This window comes from Equus quagga, chromosome 10 (assembly GCF_021613505.1).
Source record: "Equus quagga isolate Etosha38 chromosome 10, UCLA_HA_Equagga_1.0, whole genome shotgun sequence".
Taxonomy (NCBI): Eukaryota; Metazoa; Chordata; class Mammalia; order Perissodactyla; family Equidae; genus Equus; species Equus quagga.
The window spans coordinates 92,717,851-92,744,425 of record NC_060276.1 but is presented as its reverse complement, the minus strand read 5'-3'; the positions used below and the strand labels follow the sequence as shown (position 1 = coordinate 92,744,425).

At 36.5% G+C, this 26,575-nt stretch overlaps 1 protein-coding gene across 1 annotated transcript in view; it reads left to right on the top strand.

Moving 5' to 3' along the window:
- The window catches only part of PRRG1 (proline rich and Gla domain 1), a 121,039-nt gene that overhangs the window by 60,763 nt on the left and 33,701 nt on the right, over positions 1 to 26,575 (top strand). The window contains exon 3 of the mRNA XM_046673982.1: positions 18,522 to 18,682. Within this exon, the coding sequence (XP_046529938.1) occupies positions 18,522 to 18,682 (161 nt within the window). The remainder of the gene's footprint in view (positions 1 to 18,521; positions 18,683 to 26,575) is intronic.

Genomic DNA, 26,575 nt, shown 5'->3' with positions numbered 1-26,575 from the left:
CCTGGCAACCTATAATCTGCTTTCTATCTCTATGGATTTATGTATTCTGGATATTGCATATAAATGGAATAATACAATATGTGACCTTTTGTGTCTGGCTTTTTTCACTTAGCATAATGTTTTTTAAATTTATCCATATTATATTAGTATTATTCCTTTTCCTTTCCTTTTTATGGTTTTTCTTTTTTATGGCTGAATAATATCCCATTGTATGAACATACCATATTTTGATTATCCATTCATAAGTTGATGGACATTTGGGTTGTTTCCACCTTTTGGCTATTGTAAATAGTGCTGCTATGAACACTGATGTACAAGTTTTTGTTTGAATATCTGTTCTCAGTGCTTTGGAGTATATAGCTAGGGAGTGACTATTGACATTTTGGGCCAGATAATTCTTTATTGGGGGGGGGGGGTACTGTCCCATGCATTGTAAGATGTTTAGCAGCATCCTTGGTCTTTGCTCACTAGGTGCCAGTGGCACCTATTCCAAGTTGTGACAACCAGAGATGTATCTATACACCACCAAATGTTCCCTGGGTTGTAAAATCGCCCAAGGTTGAGACCATTGATTTAGAATAAAGGAAAGGAAATCTTTAGACATAAGCCATAATTCACATATTATGTTGTTTTTCATAGACGTAATTTGAGTCTAAAGGAGAGTATTATATGGTTCCTGAAACCAAGGTGTAGTCCTGCCTCTCTAATTAAGCAGCCATGTCCTTGGATAAGTTACCTAACCTCTGGATTTCATTTTTTTGTCAGTAAAATGAAGGGATTGAGATGGATCAGTGGTTTCCAGTGTGCTCAGTGAAGCCCCCGGGTTTCTGAAGCGGTCCCTGAGGAGCCACCATGAGGGAAGGGAGGAAAATGAAATCCTCCTGGTATGTAGCACCTCCCTTTCAGATAGAGCAAGCAAAAGTTTGAATTCTGCTATCATTTCTAGAGCAAACTCAGATATAAACAACATTGATTTCACCAGTGAAAAGTCATTTCTGAAATCAACGTGCTAACTAATAAAAGCACTAATTTATCAATGAGACTCCATTTCTTAAATCCATTATGCTCTGCTGTTGTGGGCAGGAGGGAAAGATAGCTGAATGCTCTCTTTGAATGCTATTTGAATAGCCACCACTGGAATGTGGCTTTTTGATTAAATGTAGTATGTGTTCTATTAGGACAATTATCCACTCCTAGAGTCTAGATTACAGCTAACTAACACATAGATAATATCATACCATCTGTGTTGACAAGTTGTAAAGCATTCACCATAACATAGAGTTATGTATTTAAAACTATATTTTATATTTGGTGAGTTCTATCTACTTACCTTTTTTCCCAGTAAATGGTGATTATTAGTTATAGTTATTTCCATATTCTTCCATATGGGACAGAACTGTAATCAGTGTAGATGGGAATCCATAACTAAAAAGAAAGTTTTATGATTGTAACAACTGTAAACCCTAGGACTAATGATATTCTTGCTGATATAATTGAAGTACTAGTGATAGGAGAAATACCCATCTTTAGAATTCTCCTGTTTTGATGATTCCACATGATTGTGTGCTTAATTTTGTGCAAATTAGAGCATTTGATATTGTTACCTGCCACATACACAGGTTCTTGACCCGCTACACAAGAGGAGCCAAATAAAAACTGGAATGCCAGGCTTATGGCAAGAAAAGGGTTTTTATTTCGGATGACGTCAGCCAGGAGATGAGACTGAGCCCTCAAATTCATCTTGTCTCCCTGAAAGATGGGAGGCAAGGGGTTTTTAAAGGTTGCAAGGAATGAGGCTGCTTGTAGGGAGGGGGGAGCCTGTGGCCTTGCTAGTCAGCACTTTCCCACCAGCCTGCATTTGACCTTGTGAGGCTGCTGCTTGGAGGGAGGGGGAGTTAAGGAATTCTGCAGGTGGCTGTTCTTGGCCATCTGTCTCTGTGGTGGATGGTGGATTCTGGCACCAGGAATTCAAGGAGTTGTGGGCCTGGGAAGCTTTAGTTTCTTGATATTCTCTGGATATCAGTTTCCCTACAATAAACTTCAGGGACCTGTGATTAGCCAAAACTTTAGTGTGAGGCCACCTGGGCTTTTAACAATTTGTAACTTTTATTTGGTTGTAAAGCTCAGGGAGTCAAAGGTTAAAGAAACAGATATTTACATATGAGTGTAACTGAAGAAGCAGGGGAAAGGAATGAATGCTTTTGGTTTTAACCCCATATATGCTGGGTTCAATGTAAGGGAACTGATATCAGGGCTGGTATCAACTCCGTCCATTTTATGTTTCTTGCTCAATCTTGAGGGCTTTGGGACGACAGCCCATCTAGCTACTTCCTGCTGAATCAGGGTGTAGATCTGGGCTAGAGGAATGAAACTGTTTAGCACTCATTTGAAAATATTCTTTTGTTCTTGACTTTAGGTTGACAGTTTTTAGAACTTTTGTACCTTGTTCAACAAGTTGGAACAACATCTAAAGGCACATTAAGTATATAACCAGAAGGATAAGAAATATAGACAAGCCAAATTTTAACAGTCCCTGAAAAATGGGCTTAATCTCTTGAGGAATCCAAGAAGACAGCCCTGAAAATCGGTCTGGACCTGGTACCTCTGCAGATACTTGCGGATAAGGGTCATAGGTTGTTCCATCTTATTGAACCAGTCTTTGAATAAGGTGGTGATGCAGGTGGGCTCCCAGAGTTAGGCCTGTCTTGTATAAGTAAGTAAGTAATAAGGTATTTAATAAGAGGTATTTTTAGAGAAAGAAAAACAAAATCAGGGTTAATGATTGGAGTACATTATAAATTAGTTCCTGAGCCCCAAGGGGCAACCAATCAAGAAGACTTTTAGGAGTTAGGGTCAAAGTATCTTTTGCAGTTTGAAATGTCTCTGATGGTGTCATTGGGCTCTCAGGTATCTTGCTGAGTGACTTACATAGTAGCAGGCATGAATCTTTTTAAGTTTATATTAAGATGACTAGCTTCAGTTTGCAAGGTTGCAGGAAAAAGGGTGGATTCAGTCTCGATTCTCAATGAAAATGATGGAAAAAGTAGAAAACGTTAGTTTGGAGATTTGTTATTTTGGATATTTCAGGAGACTAGAAGAATTCAGGATCCAATCCAGTTAACAGATATAAAACAAAAAGCTCAAAGACAATTATCAGAACCAAAATCCAATATTCATGAACCTGTACTATAGTTTCTACTGAAACATAATATTTTCTCTCTCTAAAATCACCCTTATTTTTACTAAAGATGGTCAAATTAAGACCCATTGGTTTACAAAATAATACAAACACTTATTTATAAAAATAAGTTTAATAAATTTGGCCCAATTAGTTACATAAATACAGTAAGAACAGCAATTGATCATATAGGCTCTTTTAAATTTGCTTTGCTGGAACTTTTTATGAGGAGTTTTAGACTGAACTTAGATTGAAGGCCTCTCAAGGCCAGGAAAGGCAGATCAAGAACTTGTTATCAGACTCCTCCTGTAATACATACAGATTTGGGTGAATTCCTCTCTTCTCTTGAGGCTCCCCAAAAAGATTTTGAGGTTCCCTGCACCTGCTGGATAAGTGACCTTACTTACTTACCAGGTAAGGTTGCTGGGAACGTGTAAGCAAGGTACCAGGCAAATATTTACAAGTGGCTTTATTCCAAAAAGTCAACCTTTATTCCTCAAAAGCTGTCTTGTCATATCTGAGTCTTTATTGTTACTCTCAAATATGACATTCCAGTAAAGCCTCAGTAATATAACCAGTGTTTCCACTTGTGTCCTGTTATAAGAAGAACAGATTCTTATTGAACTTATACAAACAACCATATTGCCATGAAAATAAGAATACTTATTCATCAGGAGTTTTCACATTTTGGAGGGATCAGATAGAAAAAAATAAATGTTTCAATTCTGTTTACAAATTGTTCTAAGTTATAGTTCCTTAAGAGAATAAAGAAAAAGTTTTCTTAAATCTGAAAAAACAAAAATTTAAAAATCCACAATATCTTAAACAAAAATTCATAAAAATTATAATCACCCCATCAGTTTATTTAGTTTTATGTAACCAACTCTTGATCTTCTGTTGGCGGTTTCATGAGGCCATCAGTTTTTCAGTTACAGTTCTATAATTTCTTGCCCAGTTCAGTTTCATAATCTTGAAAGTTTATCAGAAAGCTGTATTCTAGAGCATGTGTCAGAGTCCTTTCCATGAATCTCTCTGAAGATGAAACATATTTGCAAAAACATCAGAGTAAAACAACTGTCTGCAAACAACAAAACACTTTAAAAAATGGCAATTGACAAAAAAACTTGGCTATTTCTTTGACATACAACACTTTGAAACAACCAGAATTATGGTTGATAATCAGGACAGATCAGAATTTTAGGAATGTTACATAATTTTCAAAACATTTATATCAATAACATTTACCCATATAATATTATAGGTCCCCATGAAACAGTGTTTAGTTATCCCTTTAACCATGGTGACAACCAAAGATCTTGAAGGCAAACAGAAAGAGCCAAATAGTTAAAAAAAAAACCTTAATAGAGAGACCTCAGTCTTTTTGAACATAGGAGATTATTTCAACAAAACATAGTTTTTCTGTCTTTTAGGTAAACTTAAAGGTAAAGAAAAACCTTTTATAACCTCTTTATCAAGAGCAGACTAAAAGTCCAGGAAAATTGTTCTTTTAAGAAAGAGAGTGAGTCAAATTTTAATTTTCGCACCAGTGTCTTTTGACATCAAAACTTACTTATTTAATTGGCTTTACTTTAATCTTAGTCAACTTGACCAGGCATAAAACTTTTCAGGATTTTCCTTTTACAAACTTTCTGTCACTTCCTTTTTACATTAAGAATTTGTCCAATGTTGTCTTTTTTTTTAGTACTTTAGGATAAATTTATCATTTTTAACAAAACAAAAATATCTCTCTTTTTATCTTTTTTTACTGAAAACATACGTTTTACTTGTCTTGTATACAGACTTTTTAGAAATATGTGTTTTCTCATAGAAAATTTCTCAGCATGTACAAAACATGTTTATCAATAAACTTAAGCATCTTTTAGTTTCTCTGAGATAAGAAACCACAGGCAGACAAATCTATGCCCAATAATCAATTTCTACTATTTTATATTATGTGAAAATGACCTAGATACTCAACACATTTTATCATTTAACTTAATTTAGTAAAGCTCTAAAGTTGTAAGTTACCAAAAAGATTTTGGGAGCTGGTTTTCAAATACACAGACCATAAAACATAATTATTGCACTCAAAAACTTTTGCCCATCTTTATCTATTTAAATTATTTGTTTCCAGCAATTGTGTTTAGATTATTCTCGAAGAGTTTGTGTGACATTAAAGCAGTTAGCCACCATCTTAAGTTGTTTTAAGTACATACATCATAATACATAATTATTGTTAAAAAGTTTCTCTAAAAACTTTTATTTTTTTACATCTATTTAGTTTACTTGTCCTCAACAATTATATTTAGATCATCTGTAAAAACCATCTACAAAAAACATGAGACATCAAACAAAATCAGCTATTATTTTAAGTTAACTTTTGCTGACAAATTTTGTAACAGATAACATGTCTGTATCATATCCAATGTTGATAACTCTGAAAATATATTTATTTTAATCAAACCAACAAACTTAAACAGGCTTTTATTTACCAAAGATTATTTTATATCATGTTACATAATTTTGTCTTTTAGAAGTTTCTGCATATTAAGTGAAGACTGCATTCTATTATGAGAGGTTTTGAATCCCCTCTTTTAAGGGTAGCCCTTAAGGTGGACTCAGCTGAAACAGAGGTTCCCCAGAATGGCCATTACAATTTCAAATTATCTCAAAAGCTTATACTTATTTTCACGTGCTGAATTTTAGATCAGGAATTTCAGGGGAGTTGAAGTGGGGAAGCTCAGCAAGAGAGGAGAGAGGAGCAGCAGATTTGGCTTTGGCTGCTGGCATGTTTAATTGTTTAATTATTTTCTTTTAAAGAAACAGTAAAATATTCCTGATTTTATTTAGAACCTTCAAAAGATTAAAATAGGCTTCCTATTGGTTGTTTAACTTTGTAGCTGGCTTTTTCCAATTGCATATGTAAATACACCAGTTTGGGTGAACTGAAATTGCCCCATTTTGGCCATTTTAAAGTGAGTTCTCCTTTAGCATGTTTAATTAACATTGCCTGAAGGGTGGATTTATATGCTCTTACAATATCAGGCAGGGGAAATGTCCCCCAGTGAGACATAATGTTTATCCCCATAACATAATCTATAGCACAGCCAGGCAAAAGAGATACAGTCATTTTACATAAAGCTCATTTAAATATACTGAGTTTTATAAAACTTTATCTTTTATCAACTCTTATACCTCTAATTATAACTTATGTTAGAATTCCATTAACAAGTAATATTGTGTAGGGGAAGCATTTCTAGCCAGACATAACGTCTGTTTCCAGAAAAACATTCAGGCAAAGTTAACATGACCTCTTTATATGATATTAGCTTAAACACTTTAATCTTTATAGTCTTAGCATCCTGAGTAGCCTAACTGTTGCCCCAAACAATTGTTGGTCAGGTTTCTCATCGTGATTTCTGTCTTTTGGCTTTTTAAATTCTTTCAAATTGGGGTGAATAGAACAGGCCTGTCTGAGTTCCTTTAATGTCCTTTGTTTTAACTTTATTTATGTCTGTTCTATTCATCCCATTTTCCTTTTTAATAACTAGTTAAAGATTTCCATCCTGTTGGGATGAGTCCTGTGACTCTTCCCTTTCTGATTTCTCTTCGTTAACTTAATGTTTTCATTAGCACCTGTAAGACCACAAGAAGAAGCTGAGACCCCAAGTTTGATTATGTTTTTAAGACTAGTCATTGTATTTTCCTTTTAATTTGGTCTTTTCATAGGTATCAATAAAACAGTTGTTATGATGAGAGCTCTCTAAAAATTTTTCCAACTTAAGGAGCCATTGTTTGGCCATTTTCCCTCCAGAGTCTAAAGAATCTTGTGGCTATGTGGTGTTACAAAAGAAAATTATCCCTTTTAGACATTGGCTTATGACTATAGGCTAACCAATCAGCCAAAATTTTTCCCAAGGGGCTCTTAGGTAGAATAGATGCAGCACCACCCATGTTAACACTTTTCTTAAAAAAAAAAACAGAAATAGAGATGGACAGACACACAGCTCCAGACAGAGAAAAAACAGACATCAGTGAACCGATTTAGGGTAGAAAGTCCTACAACTGTTCCCACTCCAAATGTGCGCCCAGATGGCCCCTCCATGAATGGAAAGGATCCCAGAAGGAGGAGAAGGAAGTTCACAGGTATCTCCGAGGTGACTTACCCTATTCCAGATTGAGTCCTTTGACTCATCAGAAGCAAAAACAAACAAACAAACAAACAAATCTAAGCCTGTTTCCTTGCTATAAGAAAATGTGCCTAGGGCCAGTGGTGCTGGGTCAGAGAGAAAGTACTAGGGGCAGCCTCTAGGGCAGATCACCTAGGCAGCTGCTGGACTGCTTCCCAGGAAATCCCAGTTGACCTGGGGCCGCAGAGCCATGGGCAAAGAGCCTCCTGGCTGGTTTGCCAAATTGTTACCTGCCACATACACAGATTCTTTTCCCTCCACACAAGAGGGGCCAAAGAAAAGCTGGCATGCCAGGCTTATGGCGAGGAAAGGGTTTTATTTCAGGTGACATCAGCTGGGAGATGAGAGTGAGCCCTCAAATTTGTCTTGTCTCCCTGAAAGATGGAAGGCAAGGGGTTTTTAAAGGCTGCAAGGAATGTGGCTGCTTGTAGGGAGGGGTGAGCCTATGGCCTTGCTAGTCAGCACTTTCCCACCAGCCTGCATTTGACCTTGTGAGGCTGCTGCTTGCAGCTAGGGGAAGATAAGTGATTCCACAGGTGGGTGTCCTTGGCCATCTGTCTCTGTAGTGGATGGTGGATTCTGGCACCAGGAAGCTGAGGAGTTGGGGGCCTGGGAAGCTTTAGTTTTTTGATATTCTCTGGACATTAATTTTCCTATAATAAACTTCAAGGACCTGTGGTTAGCCAAAACTTGAGTGTAAGCCCAGTGTGAGGCCACCTGGGCTTTAACAATTTATAACTTTTGCCAATGTTTTCTTATTTTTTTCTTCTCCCCAAAGGCCCCCAGTCCTTGGTTCTATATTGTAGTTGTAGGTCCTTCCAGTTGTGCTACTTGGGTTGCCACCTCAGCATAGCCTGATGAGTGGTGTCATGTCCGCGTCTAGGATCCCAACCAGCGAAACCCTGGGCCACCAAAGCAGAGCACATGAACTTAACCAGTCAGCTACGGGCGGCCCCTAACAATTTGTAACTTTTATTTGGTTATAAAGCTCAGGGAGTCAAAGGTTAAAGATACAGATATTTACATATGAGTGTAACTAAAGAAGCAGGGAAAGAGGATGAGTGCTTTTGGTTTTAACCCCATATATGCCGAGTTCAGTGTAAAGGAACTGACATCAGGGCTGGTATCACTATTTCTATATTTGTTTCCTGCAGGTGAGGTACATCCCCTGGTCCATAAATATCATGCATTACAGTACCATACATTTAAACCAATTGTTATAATTGCTAGTGACTTGGTTGCTGTCATCTACCATTTCATGAAGAATTCTTTTTGATAAAGAGTTCTAAATTGTAAAATTCCTTCAAAGAAAAGTTGGCCTTTTACCTTCCTTTGTTGGAGAATCTATTAGACCATTTCCCTGTATTTCTTATTCCTTACAAAGAATAAAATGGTTAGACAAGAGACATCTGAATATACAATCTAAAATTTGGCTTTAAAGAAAACCATACTGAGTTAGTAAGACTCAGGGGGGAACCATGTTTATTTTGTTTTTAAAGAATATTGACTTTATAGATGTACATTACCTCTTTTGTCTTCTCTCCTGTAGAACTCCATTTCTGGCATTTTATCCACACTTAGTCCTGGAAACCTGCCTCTTATCATCTGGCATTTCTTTGCATATCTCCAGTAGCACAAAGATACATTTTTTAAAAGTCTTAGGTAGCGATCATAACCACCACATTATCCTTAAGAAGCAGGTTCAGGATATTAAAGATATTAATAACAATTATTTCTTCTCTCAAACCCTGAGAATTCCTACTCTGACTAGCTCAGTGCTACAACCTTCAAATTATTTTTTAAATATCTAAGTTCTTGAATAGGTTTCTGCTCCCTAATTCCTGTGAAAATATATAGTATGTGCCACTCTAACTAAGTTATCAGTTTGTGACAAACTTGTTGGGTACATGAACACCACCATACAACAAATTCTCAATTATAAACCTACCCGCTATGAAAGAATAAACCTTTAATTTCCACAAATAGGTTACAGTGGTGAAATACAATTGGGAAATATTCTATTTTTTCAGCCTTCCTAAATAATAGGATGATCCAAATAGCATCTTTTTAGTTTGCATAATTTTCTTTTAATATGAGACTTTGTTTTTCTAGGGAAAGTTATTTCCATCAGTCTGTGATTAGAAATACCTGTTTAATACCTGTTTCGGTAGAAAAAGCCTTGAAGGCATTGTATGCATGTACAAATGAGTAAATAATAGTATCAAAATGGCTTAGAAGCAAGAAAACAAGGAATTATGAGTATGAATGACACTTCCTAAGATTTCTTTTTTTATATAAATCTGAGAACAGAGTTGGGTGGGGAGGTTGCCTTGTTGATTTTTCTCTTCTTGTTTATTTTTGTTGTTGTTGGTTTGGGGCATGATGGTTGCTTGCCTGGAAAATGATATATTCCTATCTCAAAAAGATTTGGATATGATACATTACTGCCACTTGGCAAAACTTTTCAATTATAAAATGCTTCACAGTTACAACTGAAAGGACCTAAGAAATCATGTATAACAACTTAGCTTCACAAATTTGGAGACAGGCCTAGATAAATTAAGCAACAAATGCAGAATCATGCAGCAAGTTTAGTGCCAGAGCTGAAATAGAAACCTTCATATCCTGACTACAAATTCAGGACATTTTCACCATACCTCACTTTTCTCTTTTCCTGCAGTTTCATATATCTGAATATAGAGTTGGTGAAAGTGGTGAACAGATACTGGCTTTTTTAGACTTCGACAAGATAGTCTCAAAAGGCAGTTTTCATGTGACAAACAGAAGGTTCAAATAATTGGATAGCTTAGCATGTTCTGCAATCTTTTGTGAGAAATTCACAACTAAATAAGGTATTAGAGATTTATAGCTTCATGGTTAGCCTGTGGATTCATTATAGATTCAGTCTGTGGTTCACCAGCATTTACACACCATTGTCTAGGAACAAACTTTCTGATGAATACATACATTTTCCAGATTGTTGATGCTTACCTTCTTACTAAGTGTTAAAAGAAAACTTTTTGAAAACTGTTTTTATGGAAATAGTTCTAAAATAGATAATATAATTTACTGCATTCCTAAACAATATCCTAAACATCACATGGTCCTTTCTTGATGACTCAGATTCACCATTATAAACATAATCATTGATGCCTACAGCTGTGGAAGCTGTTAGTGTGAGGGGGGTTAGAGCCTACTCTAAAATAACCCTCAAAGAGCCCTCTGTCTCTTTTCCCTTGTCTTCAGATTAATCAGCTTTCACTTCTTGTTGCTGTCAGTGTGTTGATCTAGTTCAGCCCACCTCTGCCCCTTCTACTTTTCAGCTTTAATGTGTGGTGAGGCTTTCAATTCCCATAGCCAGGCTCATGGATGAGGGTTGAATAAATTGATTGATTAATCTAAGGGAGTTGGGGCTCCCTGTAGGTAAAGTATAAGATAAGTTGTAATGCATGTCCTTAGTCATCTCGTGTTTCTAAGTTCATGAGACTGGGTTTATTTGAGTGACTTCTGCATAAATGATGTATTACTATCATTAATATCCACAATGATTATGTAAAATATTCACTAGCTACCTGAACTATCAAATAACCTAGAAATCAATAGAACATAATTTCTTTATTGTTTTTTGTTGTAGCTACTCATGATTCTCTAAACATATCTGTCATGGGTGTAATTGTCATTTCTTAATCCTTCTTAAGAGCTTATTTGTGGTCTGTTGTTAAAATTCTAATGATGATAGGCTATCAACATACCAAGATTGAAGTTAATAAAAGTAAGCATATAAGTTATGGTAAAGGATGCATACCATGAGTTTGTTACAAATATCAGGTCCTTATAAATAAGGACCAGAAATAGACCTTAATTTACATTCTGATGAATTTCTGAAATTTTCAAATCTCGTGATATCCCCAAAATATTTATGAATCATCAAAGTATATTGTAGCCACTGCATGATGTTACATAATTGAAAGGACCTATGAGATTCTGATAAGGCTTTAATAATGGCCAAAGGTACAGTGCAGCAGGAGAAAGATGGCTCCTAAGGCCATTTTTAGTTATACAGGTCGTGCTTTGTCTTCTAATTGTGAACCACCAAGATATGTGCAAGATAACCTTGGTGTCAGGAGAGCCAAGGCACAAGTTTACTGAGAATCTTTGACCACACTGGTCACATAGCTGAAAGTAGGCTTCATAATCAATTAAATCAGATTCAAACCATCAATCTATACGTTTTCAACAATGTCGACAAGCTAGTACAGAGTGCCTCCAAGGGAGTTTCAGACTTTTAAACAGCACTTTATAAAGCTAGTACGTTTCATCCCAAACTTGACCAAGGAGACCAAACTCCCAGGCATCCCTGGAGTTAAGCATATAGACTCACTGCAAGTTAACCCTGTCCTTACTCATTTATTCTGTATTTTCTAAGTGTATTTTTATTATTGGCTTGGTAAATCTCTTGTTTTTCCTTTCATGGAGTAACTGCCACCATGACAGTGACAACTAGTCATACTACTGTTTATTGAACATCCATTCTTTGCCAAGTTCTGAGCAAAGTGCTTCATGTACATTACCTTGTTTATAACCATGAGATTGGAGCTGTTATTCCGATTTTACAGATGAAGAAGGGAAGCTTAGGGTTTTTGCTTTCCTCACATAGCTGTTTGCACTAACAAGTCTTTTTGCTACTTTCTAAGTGTATAACCGATGTGCATTACTTAACAAGCTTGGGATACCAATGAGATCACTTTTGTTATTCAAATTAAACAACCACAGACCTTGGTAATACAAGAATGTCCTTCTTCCTTCCCTGACCAACCCTGTTTCTATGAGAAATTCAGGAACTCTAGGGTTGCATATTAGGTCTAGAGGAGTAGGCCATGAGCCTTGCATTGAAGAAAAGATAATAGAATGGTACGTTCATTTGTAGAAAGTCCCTATTCTCTGTTACTCTTCATGTTCTTGCTACCATTAGTACTATTGCTGGTATACGTCAAAACGAGGGCACCCAAACCAGGCTTTCACATACCCAGAACAGTTCCAAGGACACTGAAGGGATCACTAGAGTAACTGAGGCATAGATTGCCTCAGCTGGGCTGGTAGTAATTTCCAGCAATGCTGGGAAAAGAAAAGGGCCCCCTTTCTACCTAGCATTTCACTCACCTGTGCTCAGTCCATTAAACAGCAGGCCTGATTTCTCAATGTTTCAGCTATTTAGTGACCCTGTTGTTTCAGTTTTCACATCCCTAGCCTTTTCCCCAGGCAAGCTCATAGAACCCGAGTGGCTAATTGAGGAAAGACTAGCTTAGGAAAACCTACAAATGAATGATATGACTGGATAGTGTAGGGGGCTACACCGTATTCTTTCTCTGCTAGCTGTAACTTTTATCAGGGCGGCAATAACCCATCTGATGGGTTTCAGTAACTGAACTTGCAAAAGGGATCTTGGTCTCCTTCCTCAGAGAAGGAGCTTCCCAGCCCATTCAAGCTTGGTGTGCTAGATTTGAGAGAGCAGTGGCAAGACTCCATCTGTCTTCAGAACCCCTAGGTCAGAGGTTCCCAAACTTTCCGAATTTATGGTGCCCTGAGTTGTCACAGTGATTTTTTTGTAGCAGCCACAGCCTAAAAGAAATACCTGATAGTTCCATTTATTAAGTAATAAGGTCTAAACAACTTAATAAGTATTTACATCCTGACAACTTAGTAGCCATTTGAAAAAAATACTATACATAAATTGATAGAAATTAATATTTTTATTTCAGTCTTAGATAGCCATGGAATTACTTCCTAACGGGATGTGTGTGCCTGTTGAGCACCACACAGCTTCTAAACCTTGGAATAAAATTGGATACTGTCACCTCCATTTCCTGTTCTGCATTGATTTTTCACATAGCACTTGTTTTTTTTTAATCACAGTCAAAAATCCATCTTCACAAAGGAAATGCATGTGGAACTATCTAATGGTGAAACTGTGAACTACCTTAAGCTAGTAGTTTGTGTGATGTCCAACAGATATTGAGTATGAATGCATTTCCTTCAAAAATCTAAAATGAATTTGCTGCAGCAACCTGGGGGGCCTTGGTGCACACTTTAGGAACCATGGTGCTAGGTTTCTTGCTAAGCCAAAAAGCATCTGGCTATGTCCTCTTCCCAAAACACTAGGCATCCAGCTACTCTACCTCTACATAACTATCAGGGGAAATCATATGGTTCTTACAGAACAAAAACTGTCCGCTCCAAGAGGAGCACAAATAGAAATATTCTACAGATTTCAAAAGGTAGGTTCTCTTGCTAAAAAAAAGGATATTCAAGTGCTGTCTCACTAGAAACTTTGTTGTCAATGTATTCAGTATTTCACAATCAAATATTAAGTTTGCGGTGCAGTTTCATAATTAGAGGTACGATTCATGGCTTCCCAGCTTCTAGTCTTCAAGTTTCTCTCATTCTGCCTTTTCATTTATTCCACACTTACTGAATCCTGTTCTGTACCAAGTTCTTTACTAGGTGTTACGAAAGACAGTGGTTGGATCAAAATATTAATAATACATGGGCTCTGCCCTCAAGAAGCTTATAGTCTTGAGGAGGACCCAGATTATAATTCAGTTTAATTAATTGCTAAAATTGAAGTATACATAAATACTGAGAGTCTATAGCGGCTCTGTTGAAGTGGGGGGTAGAATCTGGGAAACGTTTTTAGAGGATGATACATCTGAATGGAGTAGAAATTCACTAGGCAGAAGAAATATCAGGTACAAAATTATGGAGGCAATAAAGAGCCTGTTTGGAGAATGGTAAGATTTGGTTTGACTGAGAAGTAAGATACATGGTGGGTGTAGTGGCCAAAGAAATCACCCAATATCCATATCTTTGACTTCTGTCCCTTTCTTTCCACCCCTGCTGCCACCATTCTAATGCATGATCTCATTATTTCTTAACCTGGTCTATTGTAAGCAGCCTTTTACCTGACCTTTTTCCCTCCATTTTCTCCTCATCCTACCTCCAAATCTGTTTTATATATATGGTTTCTACATTATTCTCCCTGAAGTATTGGTCTAAAATCTTAAATGCTATCAAGTAGTTTAACTATCTTAGCCTAACATTAAGTGCCTCAATGGCATGGCTCTTGGCCTGTTTCCACTTTCATTTCCCACTCTTCCTATTTTGAATCTTGTACTTTGACCCTACTGACTGGCTCACTGTTCCTCATTTATACCCCTCGCTTTATTCAATTCCAAGCCCTCACTCACTGTTTTGTTTTCATAGGATGTCTTTCCTCACCTTCTTTCCATGTCCCAATCCTGCCAATGCTTAAAAGGCCAGCTCAAATACACTTTTTAGGATCTTTCTACAGTTCCCTCCCTCACCACCAAACACACCTACCTAGTAGAAATATGCCTGCCTTTGACCTCAAAAAGCATCCACCATGTTGCCTTGCCTTAGAGCTCTTTGTGTATCTCTTTTAGCTTTATTATGTCTTGCACTGAGGAGCCTTGAGGGCAGAGGCCATCTGCTACTCATCTTTGGCTTGTCATGATCTCATTGTACTACTTTGTGTTCAGTAAATACTCCTAAGAAAAAGAATTTTATTTACTTAAAAGAAAATGTAAACATTTGCAACTTTAAATAGTGGCTCCTTCAGTGAAATCAGGCCCAAGATGAAAGAACTGATTAGATAATTGGAGTAGAGATTTTTTCAAGTGGGCTGTTAATTTTCAGGCCCTATGATCTGCTGTTTTTTGCCAAATGTATGCATGTGATTTTACTTGGCTGAGGATTTTTGGCATTAAAATATCAGTTTTAGTATCCTGCAATGCATTAAAAAATATATTACACAACTACATATTTTGGTTTAAGGCCATAATTTAGGGAGTTACTTGAGAAGCCATCTTATTTTATTCTTTTTGAAGAGAAAGCATGGGTGAGAGCTCTTTATTTTGAAATTATGAAAAAGTAATTACCCTTTTTGAATAAATATACTTTCTTGTGGGTGTATGTGTATGTATCAGTCTTAGATTTTAAATATTTTCTTTTGTAAAGGTGTTTCCCATCTGAATCTAAAGAAAACAGTTTAGGGTTTTTGGGGTTTTTTTATTTCCTTTAATGAGAAAAGCACACATTTTATCCAACACCTCAGTTTGACTAACAACATAGTTCTTAAAGTAAATTTACATTCTGTGTAGTTGTCACATCATGTTATCTCTGATGAAGGCATACACATGACTCCAGACAGCTGTGGGCTGACTCACACAATTTGATAAGGAGGCAGTGGGAAGTGATCTACTTTAGTTTCAAACATCACTTCTTTAGTTTTAGAAGTCCAAACACAGGCCCTTGAATCATGGAAATTGCCCAGTATTTTAGGAAGAGATAGTCTGACCCCATGAATAGCAGCAGAGCATTGTCTGATACAGCACCAGAAGGTCAGAGGATGGCGCAAAAACGGGCAGCATTCTGCTCTGCTGTACACAGGGTCACTAGGAGTCGGAATCGGCACCCACAACACCGTCAGATCTTATCCTGTAGGTTCAAGCTGCCACCTTCCCCTTTGTTTTGTTTCTACACTGAAAAAAATCCTAATTATGGTATCATCCATTAGGTTTCCAGATTACTTTCATGAGGACTGGAAAATACGCTGCCACAACTTCCTGTTTCCTATTATATGGCAGACATAACTAGTCTATAACAATATCTTTCCCAGTCAGATTCTTATTCTAGGTGGTATCTTCTAATTGACCAGATTTGGCAAGTGAGATAAAATCTACTTGCCAGCTTATTCCATTTAGTGTTTTCAGTATTATATTACCTTGCCTCCCAGTACAAAAAATACACAGAAAGTGTTTGTAGCATGCTCTTAGTAATTTGACTAGGCTGGGATTAGAACCATGTCCTGCTACATTACCTTATAGTTGCTTAACCTTCTGAATTAGATGGCTTTCTGGTTACAACAGTTAGCTGCTTTCCTTGATCCTCCTTTTCCATGTAGATAGCATATAACAAAATTATTTTATCTTAGAATTTCAGTTTTTTCTCTTAAAAGCTTAAGATACATTTTGTTTATTGTTTGGTTTATCTTCGAGAAAACTGTCCCAAAAGCCAGGGATATCTTAGACCGAATTAGCATATCTATTATATTTAAAAACAAGGGGCAGATAGTCCTGATCAGTTTTGCGCTTGTCAGACCATACATAGAGTATTGCACTCAGTGAAGAACACTGTATTTTATGAGAAGAAGATGGTGCAGAGAGTCGTATTTATTTTATATGACCAACAGATGAAGGAACTAGACAAGTTTATCCTGGAAAAGAGAAACCTCAAGGGAAATCAGTTACTGTCTTCATATATTAGTTGGCCTGTTATATGGAGGAGACTTATGTGTCATTTCAGAGGGTGTAAATAAGACCAATGGCTAGGAAGTTAACTCAGTGAAATGTCCCTTGAAAAAGGGCTCTGTAGTCAAATAAATATGACAAATGCAAGTGTCATGTTCCTTTTCTGGAGATTTATAAATATATATTAAACATATATTAAGGGCCCTAAAAAGTCATGCAGTGAAAGATCTTTTTAAGTATGTTAATACCAGCATTCCACAAAAACCTTCCTCAGAACTAGTTTTCTAAGATACTCACATTTGGGTAGTGGTTCTCAAACTGCGGTAGTGGGACCAGCAGCACAAGCATTACCTGGGAACTTATTAGAAAAGCAACTTCTTGGCCCCACCCCAGACCTATGGAATGAGAAACTCTGGGAGCTGGGCTCCACGTTCTGTGCGCTGTTAAGTCCTCTAGGGGATTCTGATGCTCCTAAACTGTGAGAAGCAATGCTAAAAAATTCCGCTGTCATTCTCCAATTCAACAGCATCCTTTTAGTTTCCTTCATAGCACTTACCACAATTTTTACTTTTTAAGATTTCTTCTAAAGATATTCTATGACTCTCTGATTCATTTTATAGATGGTTACCCTTATGAGGTACGGAACAAGGGAAATACTTAGAGAAGGCCTACCATAATTTTCAACCTAGTGTAGGTGCCATCTAGCTGCTATCAATTTGGATACTTTAAAGAATCCTAAGTAACAAATCCATATCTTCTGTACAGTGAAAACACATTTCTATAATGAGGCAAGCCTTAAATTCATTGCTATTGTTGCCATTTTTAAAAGAGCACTGACTGTTTTTCATTTACTTCAAAATGTTCTTTGCAAAATGTAAACTTTTTTTAACATTTGAAGGTCCTGTTGCCTTCTCCCATGTCAGAAGTCTATAAGATTAGGGAGTTTTCTAATTTCCTTGCATTAGCAGAGATTAAATTCTGGTAGCATTGTATTCATCTCTCCAAACAAACATGACACTTTTTGGAAAAATGTAATTGAAGTAAAGTTTAAAATTAATCTGATGTAAAAATAAAAATAATTCCCCGTAAGTGTGCATATAACTATTGCCTTATTTATTTTACTGGGTATCATAAATATACAGTTTGAATGTTTATATAAAATGCCTCTATAAGCCATACAGAAGTATTTTCTTTTTCTGAAGGACAATAAAATGGGGTTGAATATATTAAATTGTCACAATATGTTTAACTTAAGTGCATTTAGAAAAAATTATTAGTAGTATTCCTTGGAATGAATTATGGCAAAATTTATCTTAATTTCTTGGTCATCTCTTCTTTTTCATACAACTAAGCATTCTTTGGGTTTACATTATTAGGTCAATTGGAGAATTATTTATTTATTTTTGGTTCGGGGGACAACGACTGACAGTCTAGAGACTGGATTTTGATTTGCTTGCTGCTGTCCAACAGCAGCATGCCTTGGGATATCCACTTAGAGTGATGAGTATAGTATAGCGGTCTCATTAGTACTGTATTTAAACACCCATGGTTGGCAGGAATGTGCTAAAGTCTGAATATAACATGGTTAATTATGTCACTGTCCCTGCCCAGGGCAGCTGCTACTGAAAGGACACACTCACATGACGAGGAAGATGGCAGATGTGGTGGTTTGGAGCTAAAATGTTACTTCATTGCTGACTCTCAGAAAGAGGTTTAGGATGTTGGCTGTGTTTTCTAAAGAGCATCTAGCAGTTTTCATCTTGTATGTTAACTTTCCACACGGTTTTTTTATTACACTTTTATGCTTATTATTATATCTCTTTTTAGTTTTCCTCACAGAAGAAAAAGCCAATTCAGTATTAAAACGTTACCCAAGAGCTAATGGCCTTTTTGAAGAAATAAGACAGGGCAACATTGAGCGTGAATGCAAAGAAGAAGTCTGCACATTTGAAGAAGCAAGAGAAGCTTTTGAAAATAATGAAAAAACTGTAAGTATATTGGCAGTTTTTTAAAAATTTTCACAGATTTGCCTGCCTTTTTGATGTATGAGTGAAATCTGCACCCCAAAATTGTCTGCATTGCTATCAATTAAAAATTACCCTCATAAAGAACTCTGAAAGTAGCATCTAACTAAGAATGCTCTGTGGGCAGGAGAGCTGGGATCACTTCCCTGTATGTTGGTCTGTTTTTAAGGACTCTATTTCCATAGGGCTCTGCTAAGCTGAGATTTATCATCTTAGCAAAGGGGGGAGCATTTGTTTCCCACGAGGCCTTGTTTGGGGACAGTTATAGATAACTTCATCCCCTTACTCTGCCTGATTAGAGAGAAGGTGTGGAGGAAGCATATAGATACTGACACTTTTAAAATGTTTTACTTCTCGTACAAAAGAAAAGGCATACTCAAACTCCCCTCTCCACTCTGAGAATACTCCTCTTCACCTCTCTTTACTCTGGACTGCATGCTACTCAAGGAGAGCAGGGATGGGAAAGCACAGGGCGGTGGTGTAAATTCTACAGAACTGCTCTACAGTTGGCAATGGCATTACCAGAGGTAGCCATTATATGGAGATCCATTCCTGTGCACCAACCGTGACAATAACAGTAGATATTAAACAAGTGATGTCAGTTGTGCTAGAAGACAGATATGTCTCAGGAGCAGCAGAGGCAGAAGTTCTAAAAAAAAAAAAAAAGGGGGGGGGGGTTGATCTCTTGTTAGATAGAGAAGGACCTGGAGGTAAGAGGAAGGAGTTCAAGGAGAGATGACCAGAGAAGCATCATTGCTAGATTCCAGGGTTCACAGCAAAAGCAAAATCAGTTTATAAGTTGATAAGCTGTGAGCATCATTTTTTAAAAAAATCTTACTTAAATCACAATTAAAAATGGAAAAAAAATACATCATCCATAATCCCATCATACAATCACAAAGCACTGTTGGCTTTTTAATTTCTTTCCAGCTTGTTTTCTTCTGCATCTGCTTAGCCCTTGTTGGTTTTATTTTATACCTTTATTTTTTCTTCTTATAAAATGAATTAATGTTCACTATAGAGAAGTTGAAAATGTAGTAAAACATGAAATGAATAAAATATTTGAATTTTTAGCACCACTAGTTTTATAATTTTGGTATATATCATCCTGGCTTATTTTTAATAATCATCTTTAATAACAATAGGATTATAATATAGTGTTTTGGAGCATGCAGTTTTTAATAAAAATTGGCTCATGTACTTAAAACATAAACAAAACTTAGTTTTTGATACAATCATGTGCCGCACGAGGACATTTCAGTCAACAATGGACCGCATGTACGACCGTGGTCCCCTAAGATTAGTACCACAGAGCCTAGGTGCACACTAGGCTGTACCATCTAGGTTTGTGTAAGTGCACTCTGTGATGTTCACACAACGATGGAATTGCCTAATGACACATTTCTCAGAATGTATCCCCCTTGTAAAGTAACACATGACTGTATTGTGTTTTTTCAAAAAATGCAAATTTTAGTCAGTCTGTGGTTTTCATAAAGCTAATGACTTACCCTGCTTTTTCACTCTCTTTGAAAGGAAAGCTAAGAACTTTAGTGGGAAGATACTTTGAAACTATGTAACTATTCCATTCTTCACCAAACTTCTACCCACTAGTTTTAACATCTGCTTTGATGATTCTTGACTGAATCAATTAAATTACAGTTGAGAAATAGTCAATTTCTAACTGCATCATTCTATGTACATTTGTTAGTTGGAATTCCACTATGGGCAGGAGCTTTCCCTTTATCTGTCTGTCTGTCTATTTATTTTTCAGTTTAGCCTCAGATTATTTTATTCAGTGAGTTATAATCCAGTTCTCCCAAATTTGGCTAATGGAAGTTTCTTCAAGCTGGCTTCTCTGTCTTTTGACATGTCCTTATCATTTTTTGAGCATTTTTAAACTTTTTGTCCCAGCAAGACGTTCCAGGATAATCTTGTACTTTCCCTGCCCCAGCCTTGGCATTGGCTGTTTCTCTGAGGAGCCCTGGTTGCTTTTAGTGAGGAATAATATTTAGAAACCAAGATCTGGGAGCTAGAGGGTCCTCACTGCTGTTAATCACCTCTTCCGGGCCTTCTAGCAACAGAGCTAGGAAAAAAAAATCACACACATATATGCATATAAATGTATACACACACACACACACACACACACATACATACATACATACATACACACACATACAAACGTACAAATTTATCCTGCTGATCTCCAATTCCAGTACCCCTCAGGGTTTTTCCCCGTTTTCCCCATTCTGTATTTGTAGATGAGATGTAGATATTCTTTATAGATGTTCTTCCAAAATAAGAACCCTGGCTCCGAATAACATCACTATATTAACCCATTTGCTCAGTCCTACAACACTCATACAAGGGTTTCAGAATTGTAATACCCATACCACAATGGGGAGGGAGAAGACTTTTATATTCATTCATTTATCCATCCATCCAGGAAATCACTCCCTATGTATTCACAGAGATTATCCTATTTTTTTAAAGTGGTATAGTACTTCTTTGTAAGGATATGCCACAGTTCATTCAAGCAATTTACTCTATTTGGGTATTAAGTAATTTTGAATAAGAATTTTGAATTATTTGCAATTAAAAATAATGTTGCAGTAAATAATTTCATGCATATGTATTTTTGCATTATTGGAAGTGTATCTTCAGGGTAAATTCTTAGAATGGATTGCTGGTCAAAGGGTTAGTGCATATGTAGTTTTGTTAGATATTGCCAGAGTACCTTCCGTAATGGTTGTACCATTTTGCATTTCCACTAGACATATGAGAGTGCTTATTTCCTCACAGTCCTACCAGCAGAGTGTATTTTGAAAGTTTTGACGTTTTTGTCAATCTGCTGAGTGAGACACGGTATCTTGGTGGTGTTTCAATTTGCATTTCTCCTGTGAGTGAAGTTGTATATTTTGCCATGTATTTATGGGCCATTTTTATATCTATCTGTGAATTATCTTTGTCTTGTCTTTTATCCATTTTTCTATCAGATTTATGATCTTTTTTCTCTCAGTTTTTAAAAAGTATATTAGAGATACTAGCTTTTACTGGTGATATATATTTCAAATATTTGCTTGCAGTTGTCATTTATATTTTGACTTTAATCGTGGGTTTTTTTCTATGCAAATTTTTTTCACTTCCCTTGTGGCCATAAACATATTTTATTGAATCCAGATTTTTAATCACAGTAGAAAACCTCCCTCTGTACCTTGGTAATAGAGGAATTCACAGTTTCTTCTAATATATTTGAGTTTTTACATTTAGATTTATGATTCACTTAGTTTATTCTTGAGTATGGTGTGAATTATGGATCTGATTTTTTTCATATGGCTATCCAGTTGTCCAAACATCATTTATTATAAAACCCCTCTTTGCCCCAGTGACCCTTATCATATACCTAATTTCAATATGCACTTAGTTGATTTCAGGATTGTATATTCTGGTCCATTGGTCCATCATTCTGCTCAAATGCCAGTACCACATGGTTTTAATTAGAGGATTTCTAGTATATTTTAGCATAAATTAGAGCTAGTTCCCCCTTATAAGCTCTTCTTTTTCAGTGTTTTGTGAGCTATTCTTGCATGCCCATTCCTCTATGTAAATTTTAGTATTAATTTGTATAGCTCCAGAAAAAATAACTTGTGAGTATTTTTTTTGGATTTCTTTCCATTTGTAAATTAACTTAGGGAGAACTAATGTCTTTAAGGTATTAAATCACCTTCTCCAAGAAGAGATTCCTCTTTGTTGAAGTCGACATTTCTGTCTTTCAGGAATCTTTTATAGTTTTCATCATGTAGGTTTTGTATATTTCTTAGGTTGATTCCTAAGTATTGTTTTGTTGCTATTGTAAATGGGGTGTTCTTTTCCATGATATATTCTAACCTGTTATGATTTGTGTATGTGTAAGCTATTGATTTTTTCAAACCTTATTGAGTTATACTTGACGTATGATTAACTGTACATATTTAAAGTATACAGTTTAGTAAGTTCTGACATATGTATATACCTGTGAAACCGTCACCACAATCAAGATAATAAACAAATTTATCATTCCCAAAAGTTCCTTCTTGCCCCATATAATTCCTCCTTCCTGCCTCTTTTCACAAACCTCTACCATCCCCAGGCAATGACTGACCTGATTTCTGTCACTATAGATTAATTTATATTTTCTAGCATTTTCTATAAATGAAATCATACATTATGCATTCTCTTGTCTAGCTTCTTTCACTCAGCATAATTATGTTCAAATGCATCCATACTGCACATATCAATAGTTCATTCATTTTTATTGCTGAGGTCTGTCACTGTATATATATGGATATTTGGGTTTCCAGTTTGGGGCTATTACAGATAAAGCTGCTATGAACGCTCATGTACTAGGCTATTTTTTTTAATTAAAGAATGATATATTTATTTTGATTTGAGTTCTAAGAAATCCCATTGTCAAAGATATACTTTCAAGAATGCATTTGATTATTTAAAACTTTTTATTTTGAGATAATTATAGGTTCACAGAGAGGTCCCATGTAGCCTTCACCCAGTTTCCCATGATGGTTACATCTTCATAATTGTAGTACAATATCAAAACCAGGAAGCTCACATTAGTACAATCTGTCTATATAGCTCTATGCCATTTTATCACTTGTGTAGGTTCTGGTAACCACCTCTACAATTAAGATTCAGAATTCTTTCATTACCACAAAATTCTCCGTTAATAGTCACCCTCTTCTCCCCTACCACCATCCCTAACCTCTGGTAATCAATAATCTGTTCCCCACCTCTGTAATTCTGTCATTGCAAGAATGTTATATAAGTGGAATCATATAATATGGAACCTTTTGATATTGGCTTTTTACACTCAGCATAATACTCTTGAGATTGATCCAAGTTGTTGTGCATATCACTAGTTCATTCTTTTTTTATTACTGAGTTAGTATACCATGATATGGGTGTACCACAGTTTGTTGAACCATTCACTCATGGAAGGACATCTGGGTTGTTTCCAGTTTGGGGCTGTTACAAATAAAGCTGCTGTGAATATTTATGTACAGGTTTTTGTGTGGACATAAGTTTTTATTTCTCTAGGGTAAATCCCCAGGAGTACAATTATTGGGTTGTATGGTAAGTATATATGTAGTTCTTTAGGACAGTGACAAACTAATTTGTCATTGTACACATTACCATTTTACATTCCCACCAGCAGTATTTGAGTGATCCAGTTTCTCTGCATACTCGTCGGTACTTGGTGGTATTACTGTGTTTTACTTTGGTCATTCTGATAGGTGCGTAGTGATATCACATTGTGGTTTTAATTTCCATTTCCTTAATGGCTAATGATGTCGAACATCTTGTCATGTGCTTATTTTCTATAGTCCCTTCCGTGAAACCATCCTCCATGTCTTTTGCTTATTTTCTAATTGGATTGTTTCTTTTATTATTGAGTTTTGAGAGTTCTTCATATGTTCTAGACACAAATTCATTGTCAGATACATGTTTTGTAGGCTGTTGATTTTTGTGTGTTAACTGTATATCTTACTACCTTACTGAACTCTTTTATCGCTTTCAAGGTAAACAGTGTTTTTAATGCTTACCTCTCCTGCCCAGATGCATCTCAGTGCTTCTGTGAATCCCTTCCTGTCTGCAGAGACAGGACGCTGCATTTCAGCAATCTTTGAGGCAAACAGAAGAAGAAACTCCTTTGGCAATTGCTCAAGCAATTCTCTGTGCTCTCCAGCGTCACTGTTTCTTCTCTATAGAATCATTCTCGTTAGCCTACAGACCTTTTAGAAAAAAATAACTCTCTTCTCCCCACATCCTTCTCCAGCAACCACCTCATTTTTTGAAATTCTACTCTGCTCTGTCTATACTCATTCCCCTGGTGAGCTTTCCTAGTCTCATGGCTTGAAATGCTAATGACTCTCAAATGTATATCCTGGAGGACTACCCTGAACTGCAGACCTGTATGACTGTCTACTCAACACCTCCATGTGAAATTGAATATGGTTCTCAAAGTAAACATAGACAAATTTGTGTCCCTTCTTAAAATATCTGCCCCGCCACAGCCATTCTGATCTCAGTAGGTGGTAACTCTGTCCATCCATCTCTTTGCTAAGCCCCAAAGCTTGTTCTCATCCCTGACTCTTCTCTCTTTTTCATATCCACACCCCATCTGCCAATACTGTTGGTTCTAACATGAAAATTTATTCAGAATCTAGCCACCTCTCAGCCTCTCTACTTGTTAGCATTTTACATCCAAGCTACCATCACTCTCTCATCTGTATGATTTCTTGACCCCCTACTCATAGTTGATTCTCAAAACAGCAGGCTAGAGTGATCCTTTAAAGTGTATTCTCTGTAACATTTCCCATCTCCTTCAGTAAATGTCAAAGTGCTCAGAATCACCCACAAGGCACTACACTATCGGTCCTCATCGCTCTGCACTCCACAACTCCCCTGTGGCTGCAGTTTTTTCTGTACCACATGTCCTATGATGCTACACCCCTTATTCACTTTACTGTGGCTTTCTTGTGGCTCCTTATACACACACACACAACACGTGTCCTGCATCATGGCTTTGGCACTTGTTCTTGCCTCTTCCAGATGGGTATGTCTGAGCTCCCTCACTCACAAAGGCAAGTTTACTTTCTCAGTGAGGAAGTGTCCTACCTTGAATTGTAATCTCTTGCCCCTTCTGTGAATTATTTTTCTTCCCAGCACTTATCACCATCTGACATCTATTTGTTGTGTTTGGTTTTTGTTGCTCTTCCCCCAGAACTGTTAGGTCGATGACAGCAGCATTTCTTGTCTGTTTTGTTCATAGCTATGGTTCTTAGCATATAAAACAGTGCTGGCACATAATAGGAACTAAATAAATATTTGATGAATGAATGAATGAAAGAATGAACAAATGGATTGGCATATTATAAGGTACATTTAATTCATAGGAAGAAGTGATTTAAAACTTCACAAGTGGCTGATAGACGTAGATTTCATTGAAAATGTTTTTTTCTTATTATGTTGGTGTTAGGTTCCTTTCCTTATGGTTTAAAGCCTATCATCTGAGTTTGCTTATGCCATTAAAACCATACTATGTACAATAAGATCATACTGTTTACATAAAACCATACCATTTACCAAGGACTTTTGGTCTAATAAGTATAATAGAAATGGTATTCTGATCCTTGATCTATTTCAGAAGAGTGTTGGGTGTATGTTAAGAAGGATTTGTTCCGTGTTAAGAAGCATTGACCAGCACAGTTTCATCTTTGAAGTTCATGATTGGTTAATCCTGGCAGTGAAGAAAATAATTGGCTTTTGGGATTTGCCTTCTACTCTTAGACTACTATTAACTATCTTTTTGTTTACTAAAATTTCTCACTTAGAACATGTTTACTCATATATACTTTCATCATCCCCAAATCTGAACTGTGTAAATTTAGAAGTATGATTTCAGTAGAATGGTTTTTTTTGTAATTTTTTACCTGATTTGGGACAGAAGTCTAATTATAACATATAGTGGAAAAAAAAAAAAAAGTATTGTACTTCCTGGCCTTCATTTTCACCATATAGAAATCTGGTCAGATTTATTCAGATGTTGTCTGCTGAGTGCCTACTATATACCAGACACAGGACATGCAACAATGAATAAGCTGACCCTCCCTCTTGGCATTTGAGATCTGGTAGAGACAGCAGATATACACACAAAAGCTCACATGAGCAGTAGTTATCAGAATGCCATGCCCAAATCCTCTGCTTTGAGAATCATGTGGACCTGATTTGGTATCTCAGCTCTGCCACCTACTGACTGTGTTGCTTTGTGCTGACGTTTCACCTTTCTAGGCCTCAGTTTCA